The sequence below is a fragment of the Pipra filicauda genome, unplaced genomic scaffold (assembly GCF_003945595.2).
Source record: "Pipra filicauda isolate LSUMZ 115617 unplaced genomic scaffold, ASM394559v2 scaffold773_size108088_pilon, whole genome shotgun sequence".
NCBI classification, from domain to species: domain Eukaryota; kingdom Metazoa; phylum Chordata; class Aves; order Passeriformes; family Pipridae; genus Pipra; species Pipra filicauda.
The window spans coordinates 1-14,233 of record NW_024104946.1 but is presented as its reverse complement, the minus strand read 5'-3'; the positions used below and the strand labels follow the sequence as shown (position 1 = coordinate 14,233).

The 14,233-nt window shown below is 53.9% G+C and overlaps 1 protein-coding gene across 1 annotated transcript; it reads left to right on the top strand.

Moving 5' to 3' along the window:
* Positions 1–214: 214 nt before the first annotated feature.
* Positions 215–838, top strand: LOC120324920 (olfactory receptor 14J1-like; the record flags this gene model as incomplete). Its single annotated transcript, XM_039389816.1, has 1 exon — positions 215–838. A coding segment is annotated over one exon (624 nt), but the record flags the coding sequence as incomplete, so codon positions are not given.
* Between the last annotated feature and the right edge of the window lie 13,395 nt (positions 839–14,233).

Below are 14,233 nucleotides of genomic sequence, written 5' to 3'. Positions count from 1 at the left end.
CCTCATCCTCAGCGCCGTAGCCTGCGACCACCACCTGCACACCCCCATGGGCTTCTTCCTGCTCAACCTCTCCCTCACAGACCTGGGCTGCATCTGCACCACTGTCCCCAAAGCCATGCACAATTCCCTCCAGAACACCACAACCATCTCCTACATGGGATGTGCTGCACAGCTCTTTTTCTTTCTGTTCTTCATCTCATCAGAGTATTTCCTCCTCACCATCATGTGCTACGACCGCTACGTTGCCATCTGCAAACCCCTGCACTACGGGACCCTCCTGGGCAGCAGAACTTGTGCCCACATGGCAGCAGCTGCCTGGGCCACTGGCTTTCTCAGTGCTCTGATGCACACAGCCAATACATTTTCCCTGCCCCTGTGCCAGGGCAATGCCCTGGGCCAGTTCTTCTGTGAAGTCCCACACATCCTCAAGCTCTCCTGCTCACACTCAGGCTACCTCAGGGAACTTGGGCTTCTTGGGGTTAGTGCTTGTTTTTGTTTTGGTTGTTTCATTTTCATTGTTTTCTCCTATGTGCAGATCTTCAGGGCTGTGCTGAGGATCCCCTCTCAGCAGGGACAGTACAAAGCCTTTTCCACGTGCCTCCCTCACCTGGCCGTGGTCTCCCTGTTCCTCAGTACTGCCATATTTGCCTACCTGAAGCCCCCCTCCATCTCCTCCCCATCCCTGGATCTGGCCCTGTCAGTTCTGTACTCAGTGGTTCCTCCAGCACTGAACCCCTTCATCTACAGCCTCAGGAACCAGGAGCTCAAGGATGCCCTGAGGAACACGATGACTGGATGCTTCTCAGGAGCAATAAAGTGCCTGTTTTCTGGTGTGTAGCATTCAGAATGGGACTCCTTAATTCCCCAGCCTTCCTGCTCAGGTTTTTGTGGACGTCATCGAGTTCTCCTTGCCATAATTTTCTGTGCAATGAAATATTATTATGCCTCTGCCTTCTAATTTAGTGTCTACACATTCAATTTGACCCAGGGATGTATAAATGATAAATTGTGCTCTGAGTATTTAAACCATATAAAGGACCCTGCAGTGCCTTCTTTGTCCAAGACCCTTCTTCTCAGATGTTCCTAAAGGACAGCACACTGCAGGACAGGGGGGATTTGCAAAGGGGAAGGGGACAATAATCCCAGCCCAGCAGCACTGCCAGGGAGCAGCAGGGCTTGGTCTTTGCAGAGCTGCTCTCTTACCACTCCCACACTGTCCTCCTGAGCCCCTTTAACGCTGTAAGGCCTGAGTGCTCTCTGAGCACAGTCCTGGGGGGTGGAAGCCCTTGGAGCACAGGCAGGGACAGGCCCTGGGAACTTGTGAAGCAGAGCTGGGCTCCCTTCCAGCATCTCCAAGATGCTCTGGGATCCTATTGAGAGGGCAGGGCATGGACTGGGTCACTTCTTCTGTCACCTTGCTCCAGGGCTGCAACTCTCCTGCAGTGTCACCATGACACTCCTGCTCTCTGCTTTCCAGGTTCCATTTTCAGATCCAGTCTTCCCCTCCTGTTCCCAGGGACATCCTGGGAGTGCTTCAGAGCTGCCATCCTGGGGCAGCTCCTGCCCAGCACAGGCAGGCACAAGGTCTCTCCACCTGCTCCTCTCCCCTCCCCAGTGCCACTGTTTTCTGCAGCCTCCTCATCCTTGCCCAGCACAGCCCTCCTGGCACAGTTGGACACAGCCCTTGTTCTCCCCCCTCCTCAGGCACCTGCCCAACCCCCTCAGCTCCAGCCTGATGGCCACAAACCTTCAGGGCAGGGAGGCACTGGGGAAAATGCTGAGGAAACCTTTCAGCTGCACTCAAATCCAATTGGAGGGGTTGGCCTCGAGGAAGAAATCCCTTCTCATTCTCCACAACCACCAGGACAACCTGTGTTGTGTCCTGGGCACTCCTCTGGAAGTGTGGGCTATGGAAAAGGTTTTGGTGTCAGGGATATTGAGAAGGCTGGGCAGTGTCACTGGGAGACCTCTCCCAAACCCTTGGAAAGGCCAGAGCCAGCCCAGAGCTTCCTGGGGCCTTGGCAAAGGCAGACCTGGAACCAGTCTGCAAACAGGGCAGCAAGGAGGGTTGGCAGAGTTCCAGACTGCTCAGGCTCAGCAGGGAAGGGGAGAGGGCAAGTCCTCCTGCAGCCATTGCCAGGCATGGGAAGGACAAGGCAAAGATTGCAGAACCCCTGTGGGAGGGAATTGTAACAGTTTGGATACATGTCCGGAATAAAGACAAGTGCCAGAAATATTCAAACACACAAAATATCTTTTATTACAGTGAGAATAATAATAATAATAAACTTAGCAAAGAGAATCAAGGACTAAAACTAAAAAAGGATACAAAATAACCACCTTATGGGGCAGCGTTAAAACAAATACTACTAACAGCATTTAATACAGTATTAACAAGTGAAAAGGGATACCAAAAAAGGATCTTAACACAATATTATGGATAACACGATATTGGTTAGTAAAGAGGGAAACTAAAGGAAAAAAAAAATCCTATAAACATAAAAGGGGAATTAAAGGAACACTAAAAGGATAATTAAAAGTTTGTTCTCTCAGTTGCTTCCTCTCAATAACCTGTGCTTACCCACACAGACAGGCCAGGGCTGTCAGGATCTGCAGCAGCTGGTCGGTGCCCGTGCTTAGCGGGCGTCCCCGCGGAGCAACACAGGCTCGGTGGCAGGATGAGGATCGCTCAGCTCAGCAGCTCTGACACCCCATTTTATCAGTTCCACATTACACCACGTAGGGCCAGTACCCAGTATAAGGTGATGCCTGAGTGGCAGCCAAACCCCGCCTGATCATCACCTCATGGCAACAGTCTGCGCATGCCCTACTTGTAGGGCAAGGGGCCAGCAACCCCTGCCCACATCATCTTCCTCCCATCATCATCTTCCTCACCCCTATGGATGACCTCTACCATTGTGTTTCAAGGGTAGATGTATCTATCTTGCAATATGTAGCAGAACCAAGGAAGAACTCAGCTCTGATAATAGGGGATATCAAGCTGACTTGCTAAAAAGCACAATGGACCTTACAATTCGCTCCTGCCATGAAGTTACATTGTACCATACTCCAGCTGGTTTCACATCCTAATATGATCCCGTTCTCACGCCTCTGTGCTCCATTGATCATCTAATTCAAAAGTACCCCCTTACAGCAGGGGCTGCAGGAGGGACAGGGGAAGCAGGGCCCATTGCTGCGGCTGGATTTGCTCCCCTGTAGCGAGCATATAAGGCCATCGTTATTTCCTTCCATGCAGCCCAGTTTTTAAATGCCTCCAACGCCTCCAGAACTCGCTTTTTTGATGAGTCCGTTTCCAGTTCCTCGCCAAGATGTATCTGATGGGTTCTGGTTGATGGAAGTGCCGGTTCATTTGTGATGATCCAATTTAAGAGCGCCAACAGTTTATTTTCTGCTACGTCTTTGTCCAGCGTTTTTAAGAATTGGCTGACAGCTTCAGCTTCTTCTTTAATTTCTGGGGAACACCTCCCCTCGTGGGTGGGAATACATCCCTCCCATCCTAATAGGTCACCTCTTGTTTGCCGAAGCCGGATTTTTCTTCTTTTGTCCTTTTCCATCCTTCTTCCCTTTTTGTCCTGTTTCTGCAGAGGTGACTGATGCGCACGATTTGTCGAAGAGCTCTTCCTTTTTCCTTGGAATTCCATCAGGACGGATGCCATGGCAAGATGTCCCAAGGCCTTTGGCCTCTGGTTACCGACGCCTGTTGAATGTCCCGATTGGGGCGGCCATTTAGAGCATTTGTCTTGCACGAACCCAGTCGACACGGGGGTGCAGTAACCCAATGAGCTTTATTAAGATCAACACAAGCTTATACAGACACTTCAAACGGTGACATGGGACCTCCTCAAGCACTCCCATCCGAGCACTTCACTGCGCACGTGCGACAGAGACAGAAGGACTTTGAGTCCCAGGATGCCCTTTGGCATTCTGCCTGGAATATGAACTGCTACGGGATTGAGTCACTTTGAGGGGACACATTGATCCCGCTCGACTTTTGGGGTGCAGAGCTGGGAGAGACTGGAATGTTAATGGTCCATGGCTCCAACACTCTCCAGTTGCAGAAGCAGCGGGGGCTTTGCTGCCCAGGGGCAAAGGAACCACCCGGGGAAGGGGGGGAACATCCACCCTGGAAGGACAGGCTGGGCTTGGAGCCAGAGAGAGGAAGTGTTATTTTTATGGTTTTAGATCACTATAGACAGGAGCCAAAACTGCCCCAAACCTACTCTACAGGGAAACAAAATTGATCTAAATTGAACCCTACATATAGATAGATAGATAGATAGACAGATAGATAGATAAACTAACTCTAATCTTGCCCAAGGGATCAGTTAACAAGACCCTGGGTCACCCTCACTGTCAGAGGGGTCGGGACAGGGGCTGGACACGGGTCACCAGGTGTGTGCCCAGCATGGATCACCTGGAACAAGGGTCACCAGGTGTGTGCCCAACGTGGGTCCCTGTGGATCACCCAACGGGGGTCCTTCAATGGCTGATGGAGTTGCAGCAGCAGTCGAAGCTCTTCCTGCAGTCGGGGCACTCGAGGCGCTTCTCTTACCGGTGGGTCTGTTGGTGTCTGGTCAAGGTAGAGCTCTGGGCAAAGCTCTTCCCACACTCCCCACACTTGTAGGGCCTCTCCCCGGTGTGGATGCGTCGGTGGGTGACGAGGGCGGAGTTCTGGCAGAAGCTCTTCCTGCAGTCGGTGCAGTGGAAGGGCCTCTCATCCGTGTGTGTCTGCTCATGCCTGAGGAGATGTGAGCTGGTCTGAAACCTCTTCCCACATTCCAAGCACTTGTGGGGCCGCTCCACAGTGTGAATGCGCCGGTGGGAGACAAGGGTGGAGCTCTGCTTGAAGCCCTTCCCGCAGTCGGTGCAGCGGAAGGGCCTCTCATCCGTGTGCGTCCGCTGGTGCAGGAGGAGATGTGAGCTGGTCTGAAATCTCTTCCCACATTCCAAGCACTTGTAGGGTCGTTCTCCGGTGTGGATGCGTTGGTGGACGAGGAGGCTGGAGCTCGTACTGAAGCTCTTCCCACACTCCTCACACGTGTAGGGCTGCTCTCTGGTGTGGATGCGCTGGTGGCTGCGGAGGGTGGAGATGTCACTGAAGCTCTTCCCACATTCCCCACATGTGTAGGGCCGTTCTCCAGTGTGGACACGACAGTGGATGCGTAGGTTGGAGCTGCAGTTGAAGCTCTTCCCACATTCCCCACACGTGTAGGGCCGTTCCCCAGTGTGGATGTGCTGGTGGGTGAGGAGGGTGGAGCTGTCCCTGAATCTCTTCCCACACTCCCCACACGTGTAGGGCCGTTCCCCAGTGTGGATGCGCTTGTGTCGGATCAGGTTGGAGCTGCAGTTGAAGCTCTTCCCACATTCCCCACACGTGTAGGGCCGTTCTCCAGTGTGGATGTGTTTGTGGATGAGGAGGGTGGTGCTGGCCTTGAAGCTCTTCCCACATTCCAAGCACCTGAAGGGCTTCTCCCTGCTGGGAGGCTGCTCAGGGACCACCAGGTCGGAGCTCCCCCTCAAGCTCCGGCTGCCTTCCCGGCACAGGCTGGCTCTTTCCTCCTCAGAGCACCCTGGGCTGGCTTTGGAGCCCCTCCTGTGGGGGGATCTCCGGCCCTTTTCCTCCCCGCTGCCTTCCTGCGCCGGGGAGCCCTTCAAAACGGCCTCTCCCACCAGGGTCTCACGGGGGGATTTGTCCTCCGGGCTCTCCGTCCTCACCTCGGGGCCTGGGGCAGGAAGCAAGAAGGACAGGCAGGGGATTTGCCTCCGGCCCACAGGGAAGGCCAAGGACATCCCCCCAACTCCGGCCCCGGCAGGACGGCGGCGCCAGCGGGGTTGTCCTGCAGCCGGGGCCATGCTCGGCTGACAGAGCCAGCACAACACCCGCCCAAAGGGACACTGACTTCCTCCTCACCTGCCTGGGGGGACCAAGGCATCTTCCTCTTCCTCGCAGCCTCCTTCATCTGGCCAAGCTTCGGGAAGGAGAAATCCTGATGGGGGGGAAAACAAGGGCTGAGCACGTTGGCTTGGGGGTTCCTCCTGCCCAAGTCCATCTCTAGAACACATCAGAAATCCTGTGTCCATAAAAACCTCCAAAACACCAAGATTCAGCCCAGAAAACCCAAACCATCGATACTCAGGCAAAAAACCCTTCAGAAATAGCAAGATGAACCCTCCCAAACTGCAAAAAGTTAGGATTCAGCCAAAAAGTACTCCAGAATATGAAGATTCAGCCCAAAGAAAAGTGTTTAATTGGGAGAATGAGGGGAATGAGACCATTTCATGAGCACTTGATTGAGTTGCTGTATATTAATCAAAAGCTGTATTAATGCAGTATCACTTCAAACTCACCAGGGCTGTTGTCCGAGCTTATCTGTCCCCCTGCCAGTCCGGGGCTGTTTCTCCAAACCACCAATCCCAGTGTGCCAAACGCCCTGGTTGGTCAGTGCCGGCTGGGGCAGCGGGCACTCGGTGAGGGGATGAGAAAACTGCACCCGGGGCTGGGCTGAAAGAGGCTTCAGCACCACTTCTGATGGCCCAGGGGCAGCATCTGGCTTCTCCCAAACAGAGAGAGGGCACTTGTTCCTCTGCAGGGAGTCAAGGGCAGGAGGGTGACTCCTGCTGCATGGATGGAATGGCAGAGGATCCCTTGGGTCCCCAGGATGGATCACAAAACAGGAATAGACACAAAAGGTCACCACAAAGATTTCTGGGGCAGTGTCCTGCAGGGAGGGGACAGTGTCACCCCACCAGGGCGGGGCTGGCAAGTGGGAGGCTGCTCCAGGGCTCTGCAAGAGGCCTCGTGCTCTGCTCGGCCCCAGCACTGGCTGGTCCCAACCCCCCCGGCTGCCCCCGGCCCTGGGCAGCTCTGCTGCCACAGGCTGTGCCCTCACCGTGGCCCTGCAATGGCCCTGCCTGTCCCTCACCCGGGGCCCTGCCCGTGGCCCTGTCCCTTGGCTCTCTCTCTGCCAGCTCAGTGTGGGGCACACGGGCTGGGGGTCCCTCCCAAGCCCCCCGGGCAGCCGGCGTTGGCTGGGGGGATGTGAGGGCTGGGCCTGCTCAGCACAGCCCCGGCCTCGTGCCCAGCGCCTCTTTCCTGACCCACACAAGAGCTTCCCGGCCCCCCCAGGGCTCCCCTGCTGCTGCCTCTGCTCCTGGCCCTGCCTTTGCTGCTCCCTTGGCTGGGGCAGCGGCTGCAGGGGGGGATGGCAGCAGCTTCAGCTCCACGGCACTTCCTGGGGGGAGCTCAGCCCGGGGGGACGGGCAGGGACCTGATGGGGATGGACAGGGGCCCAGCAGGGACAGCCAGGGCCTGCAGGGGAAGGCACAGGGACAACCTGGCCCCCCACACTGCCAGGGCTGTCTCTGCTCCTCCTTGCAGGCTCCGTGGCCAGGCACAGTTGGTGTTCCTGGGTGCCCACCATCTCAGCACTTGCAGCCGCTCAAATCAGCGCCCGCAGCTCTGCAGCAAAGCCCCAGCTCACCTGGCACACAGGGGATGGACACAGCACCTGCTCGGGGATGGGCACACACAGCTTTGTGCCTTCCCCACCACGGGGCTCTCCTTCCTCAGCAGCACCTCTGCCTTGCACTTATTCTCAGCCTCACCTCAGGGACAGCTCTGGGCTCACCTCCGCGCCACTTCTCAGCCTCACCTCAGGGCCTGGGCTCAAGGACAGGAACCTGCAGGGAGGGGACATCATGTGCAAGCTGAGGGCTGCCTGCTTGCACTGGCCTGGGGGCTTCTTTCTCCTTCTACAACCAGCCCAGAACTCAGCCTGCTTTTCTAACACCACACATTTACAGACTAACCTTGCAGATAGATATGGACAGACATCTCCATCACCCTGGGGATGGAGCCTCAAGCATGTGCTGCCACAGGAATGGCAATCAGAGAATCACAGAATCAGCCACGTTGGAAAAGACCTCTGAGATCATCAAGTCCAACCCTGGATCCAACCCCGCCGTGCTTCCCAGACCATGGCACTGAGGCCACATCCACTCTCACCTTCAACACCTCCAGGGACGGGGACTCCACCCCCTCCCTGCCCAGCCCATTCCAAGGCCTCATTACTCTCTCAGCAAAAAATTCCTTCCCAATATCCAACCTAAACCTCCCCTGGCACAGCTCCAGACCCAGCCCTCTTGTCCTACTGCTGCTTCCTGCCAGAACAGCCCCACCTCCACCTGGCCACAACCTCCTGGCAGGGACTTGCAGAGAGTCAGGAGGTCTCCCCTGAGCCTCCTCTTCTCCAGCCCCAACACCCCCAGCTCCCTCAGCCTCTCCTCACACCATCTGTGCTCCAGAGCCCTCCTGCCTTCCAGCACATCAACACACCCCCAGCTTGGGGTCACCTGCACATTTGCTGATGAAATGCCTGGTTCTGCAGCAGCTGCAGATGCTCAAGGGGCAGCAGGACCAAGTCAGGGGCCTGGGGGGGCCTGGGGGGCTTTGGGGTGTGGGAGGGTCCTGGGGGAGCTGGGGAGGGGCTTTGGAGATTTGGGGGTACAGACCAGGAGAGACCAGGACAGACCAGCACAGACCTGGACAGTCCAGTATCTCCTCACTGCTCCCCAGATCTCTCCTGGAGCTGGGCCACGTTGTTGGGGGACACCTGAGCCCCCCCCAGTGCCCTCCCAGTACAGCCCAGTGCCCCCAGTACAGCCCACTGTGTTCCTGTCCCAGGGTGCCAGGTGATCCCTCTTTGGGGGGGTTGGAAGGGATTTGAGGGGGGGGCTGTGGGAGATCTGGGGGGGTTGGATGGGGATTTGGGGGTTTTGGGGGGCTTTGGGTACATTTAGGGGAGTTAAAAGAGGTCTTGGGGGGTTAAAAGAGATCTGTGGGGGAAGGGGATTAAAGGGAAAAGGGGGGTTAGGAGACATTTGGGGGGGTTAATGATGTCTGGGGGGAAAGAGGAGGGGCAGCACCACAAACAGGTGAGTCCTGAGACTCAAAACTCCTGAAAGCCCCTCAGAAATCCACCCCTGGACTCATCAAAACCTCATCAAGGACACCCCAATTCCCTTCAGAGACATCAAAACCCCCCTCCTCAGACCTCTAAACCCTCTCAGTGACCTGCAAAACCCACCTGGGACCCCCCAAGCCCTTTCAGGGACCCAAAAACCTCTTCAGGGGCCCTCAAAACTTTCTGGGACTCCTGAAATCCCCCTAGAAACTCCCAAAACTGCTTCAAAGACCCCCAGGACCTCCCAATTTCCTCGGAGACTCCAAAACGCCCTCAGGGATTCCCAAACCCTTCAAGAACCTTCAACATCCACCCTAAGTCCCCTCAGGACACCAAACCCCCTCGCAGACCCCCCAAAACCTTCTCAGGGACCCCTAAAAGCCCCCAAGGGACCACAAAACCCTCTCAGGGACCCCAAAGCCACAGAACAGCAGAAGAGCTTTCTGTAAAGGAAGGGAGCAAAGAATCTGAGAAGGGGGAGACCAAGGAAAAACTGAAGCAAAGCAATAAAATCATCCTGGCCCTTGCAGTTTTTCCTTCAACTTTTTCTCACTTTTCCCGTTTTGGTTGGTTGGGTAGTTTCAAATGTTTTTTCCGATGGAATTTCTCAGGACCCGAATCGACCATCCGAGTTCTTGGGAGGCCCCCGGGCCCCGCGGCCCCCGAGAGGGTTCCAAGGCCCCGCGCTCTGACCCTCGGGAACCCCCGAGCCCCCCCGCCAAACCCTCCCGAGCCCTCCAGCCTTTCCACCCACAGCCGCGCTCCCCGCAGCCCCCGAGGGGATCCCCAGACCCCGCTCTCCCGCACCCCCCGCCAGCTCTTACAGCACAATGCGAGCCCCGCCGCCATCAACGACTCCCGGAAGTCAACACGGCGCTCTGCGCGCGCACCGCGCTTAGAGAACACCGCCGCAGCCAATCAGCGCGCGGCCACGCCCCCGCACGGCCACGGCCGCGCCTGCGCACTGTGCGGAGCATCACGGGAGTTGTAGTCCTTGAGGCGGGTCATAGCGGCCATTTGCACGTGCGGAGTGAGGATAATACGTTTTTCGGTTTTCTTCTTTTTCTGTCTTTTCTTTTTTTCTCTTCTTTCTTTTTTCTTTTTTTTTTTCTGCTTTCTTTTTCCCCCCCACCTTTTTTCTTTCTCTTTTTCTTTTTCCTTTCTCCTTTTTTCTTTTTTTCTTCTTTTTTTAATTATTTGTCTCATTTTCTCTTATTTCTGTCTTTTTTTCTGTCTTTTTTTTCTCTTTTTTTCTCTTTTTTCTTCCTTTTTGTCTTTGTATTTGCTTTTTTTCTTTTTTCCCCCTTTTTCTTTTTTTTTCCATTGTTCTCTGTCAGTTGTATTTTCAAGGAAGACTTTTAAACACAGATCAAAAAAAATCTCCAGGTACACATCTTATGAGAACAGATAATCTGCCATTGTTTCAGGCTCGTGAGGATTCCCAAGATCACAAACACTGAGACACCAAAGGTGGAAGCCAAGCAACTTTATCCTGCCCCTTGCCATAGCGTTCAATCCACACCCAGCCCTGGATTTCTGGAAAGCCGCTGGAAGATGGAGCTGGTGCTCGGCAGGAGGGGCAGGCAGGCCGTGCACCTTCCGTTAGAGGCACTTCAATTATCCAGGAGATCCAACGGTTCCAGGGCTGTGTGTCCATTCTTCAGCCATCCAGCCCCGGCGCAGTCCCCGACCTTGAAGCGCCCCCTGGATGCCCAAGTGTCCCCTAAATGTCCCCCCCAAAACTGCCCCATAAGCGCCCCCCAGGATCCCCAAGTGTCCCCCCAGTACCAACTCTTTATTCCTGTTTATTATTTCCCTTCCTGGGTGTCTAAAACATTTCTGGCACAGTTTTGCCTTGGGGGAGCTGAACCTCACTGCTGGCAGCGGGGACTTGGCTCACAGCTGAGGAGGGTCTGTTACCAAAGGTGAACCTTATGGGCTCCAGATTGCTGCAAAAAAAGAAGAAAAACCCCTCTTTGCTGTGTGCAGCCAGTTCTGTGAGCAAAGCAGGACCCAGGAGACTGAACAGAGACAGGATGGGGTTGGGAAATGTGGAGCAAGGTTGTCCACACTGTGTCAGACCTCAAGGGAAAGCTCCAACCAGTCCAAACCTCCTTAGGAGAGACCCTGGATCCATATCAATTGGAGAATGATGCAATCAACTCTTCTCAAAGGAGAAAAGTAATAAACTACACCCTTGCAAATAAGAATGCATGTTTATTAGAACCTCTTTGAAGTATTTCTGCGTTTTAAGAAAACTTCCTCATTAACTGCACTAGACTAGAGGAAAATCAAGGCAGAGCTGTGGTTTCTTAGCACTTGATGGATTTTAAGGAGCCCCATGGTCCCCACAGTGCACTTGGCGCCGAGTCCTTGAACCTCAGGTGAGGTTCTCCTCTGAGAGGAGATTGCACAAACCTTTCCATGAGTCCAAGTCAGAAGAGAAACTCGACATATCTTGAAGCATTAATGGGTCCCACTGAGGGCCATTCCCAATCCAGGCTCCTCAAGGACTCCTTGAAGGAGATCACTGCAGGCCATGATTGCACAAATCTGTCACAGGCTTTGTGTCAAAAGCAAAAGCCAAAGTGCCCTTAAAAACTGAACTACTTCAAAGAATTAATGGGCCCCACAGAGTGTCACAACTGACAAAGCCTCTCAAGGGCTCATTAGAGCAGGTAACTGCAGAGGATTGCACAAACCTCTCAGACACTCAGCGTGGAAAGCAGAACACAAAGTCCTGTGAAAACCCTGCAGTCCCTGAAGCATTAACGAGCCCCACTGGGTGTCCCAACTGACAGAGTCTCTCAGGGGACTAATTAGAGCAGGTCATTGGAGGCCATGACTGAACAAACCTCTCAGAGGCTCAGTGTCAAAAAAGTACCTCAATAAACCCTGAGTGCCTTGAAGCATTAACGAGCCCCCCTGAGGGTTGTCACTGTCTGAGGCTCTCACGGGACTCGTTACAGCAGATTGGAGGCCATGGTTGCACAAACCTCTCAGAAATGCAAAATCAAAAGAAAAACCCAAATTGCTCTGAAAATCCTGCAGTCCCTTGAAGCCTTCAGGAGCCCCCCGAGGGCCATTCCTGACAAAGCCTCCCCAGGGACTCTCCAGCAGACCCTTGGAGGCCGTGGGTGCAGGGAGGCAAAGGCTCTGGGCAGCAGCTCAGATACTGAGAAAAGCCTGGCTTGGCTTTGGGGAAGTTTCCTTCCTTTTCAGGCTTCCTCCAGCTTTGGGAAACGCTGCCTGGGAGATTGGCACCACCTAAGAAGGGCTCTGGCAGGTTCCTGGGAGCAAAACTGGCCTGCCTTGGGCTCCACCCGAGATCTTCGGAGCACGGAGACACCTGAGAGTTAAAAAGAGGAGGCTGCATCTTTGACAACATTTGGGAACAAGCAGGGATTGCTGGTATGTGGAGAATCTGCATGGGAATGGTTGCTTTGAGTTAAAGCATTAAATTAAAATAAATGTGGGTATCTCAATGATTTGTTTGGGTTTTAAATAAGAATATTTAATTTTTCTGTATATTTATGTTATGAAGTTGGTAGATTAGAAAACAATCCTAGTGACTTTTCTCTCATGCAAACTTTAATTGGATCTTGGAAATTTTGAATGAAAACCTCTATGAGACAGATAAAACTCACAGGAAAATGGCACAAATACTGTGGGAAAACATGAAAAGTATTAGGATGACATGTTTGTGTGAATTCAGTTTTTTCTCTTGAAAAAATGCCCTGTGCTTGTCCCTTGGCTAATTGGATACTTGATGTTTTCTGACCTGCTGTTGTCATCAGTGACACCTCCGAGTTTAAGAAGACTTCTCAGTGGGTGTTGTAAGGGCTCAGGAATCCCAGGGACAGAGCGGCAAGGTCAGGAATGCTGAATTATCAGTGACTCTTTCAGAAGTTATAAAAACCTGACCTGTTCAGGAAAATCAGGTACCATGGGGAGATCACCCTCTTTGACCTGTTCAGGCAAATGAGGTACCGTGGGGAGATCACCCTCTTTGAACCACTTTCTTCTCTGGATGACTGAAAACTGCAGGACACACTGGCACTGCTTGCATGAACCTGTCTTTTAGCACAGTTAGGAACCCTGGTTATTTTTGCATAAACTGTTGCTTCCCTGTCCTGCTAAAATGCCCCACGGATGCATCAGAGCCACTGGATTCCCTGGAAGAGAGAAGCCTGGTTTACTTCCAGTGGGATTCACCCCTCACCATGTAAAGGTGAGTGATTCAGATCTTGGACAGTCTCCCAGATCTTTGTGTGCTGACAGAGCTCCAGGGGATGGGCTCCCACATGTGAGGAGAGCTGGGATTAATCTCTCTCACCAAGGTCTAAGAACTGAGTCGTGCCTTGCCTTGCTTTGTTTGGATTGCCTCTCCTTGCCTTGCCTTGCCTTGCCTTGCCTTGCCTTGCCTTGCTTCCCCGTTTTCATCACCCTCCTCCTTTTTCACCCTCTTTCTTCTCAGTGTTCTTACATTAAATGCATCTCTTCAAGATCTGGACAAGGAATGTAAGCCAGACTGTTCTGCAAGGGGCAGACACTGCAGCCACAGGGCCTGTGCTTCCCGGTGTTCCTGCTCATCTACCTGGTGGTGCTGGCAGGGAACAGCCTGGTTGCCTCCTCACTGTGCTGGACTCCAGCCTGCACAGCCCCACGTGCTTCTTCCTGAGGAACTTGTCCTTCCTGCAGGTCTGCTACACCTCCGTCACTCTGCCCAAAATGCTGCTGTGTCTCCTGAGGGCAGATGGCAGGATCCCCTTCCCTGGCTGTGCTGCCCAGCTGTATTTCCTGGTTCTGCTGGGCAGCACCCAAAGCCTTCTCCTGGCTGCCATGGCCTACGAGTGCTCCATGGCCATGTGCCACCCCCTGCCCTGTGCCCTGGCCATGAGCAGGGGCTCTGCACCAGGCTGCTGCTGGGCTCCTGGGGGGCTGTGGCACCAGTGCAGGTAGGACAGACCTACCAGCTGTTCCCTTTGCCCTTCTGTGCATCCCGTGACCTTCCTCACTTCTTCTGGGACGTCCCCCCGCTGCTGGACCTGGCCTGTGCAGACACGTTCTGGAACCAAGTGGGGCTGCACACCATCACCCTGGGTTTTGTAATCCTCCACTTCTGCTTGATAGTTCTGTCTTACATTAAAATCATCAGGGCAATTCTGAAACCCCCTCAGTTCTGGGCAGGCACAAAGCCTTCTCCACCTGCTCCTCACACCTCGGGGTGCTGACACTCTTCTATGGCT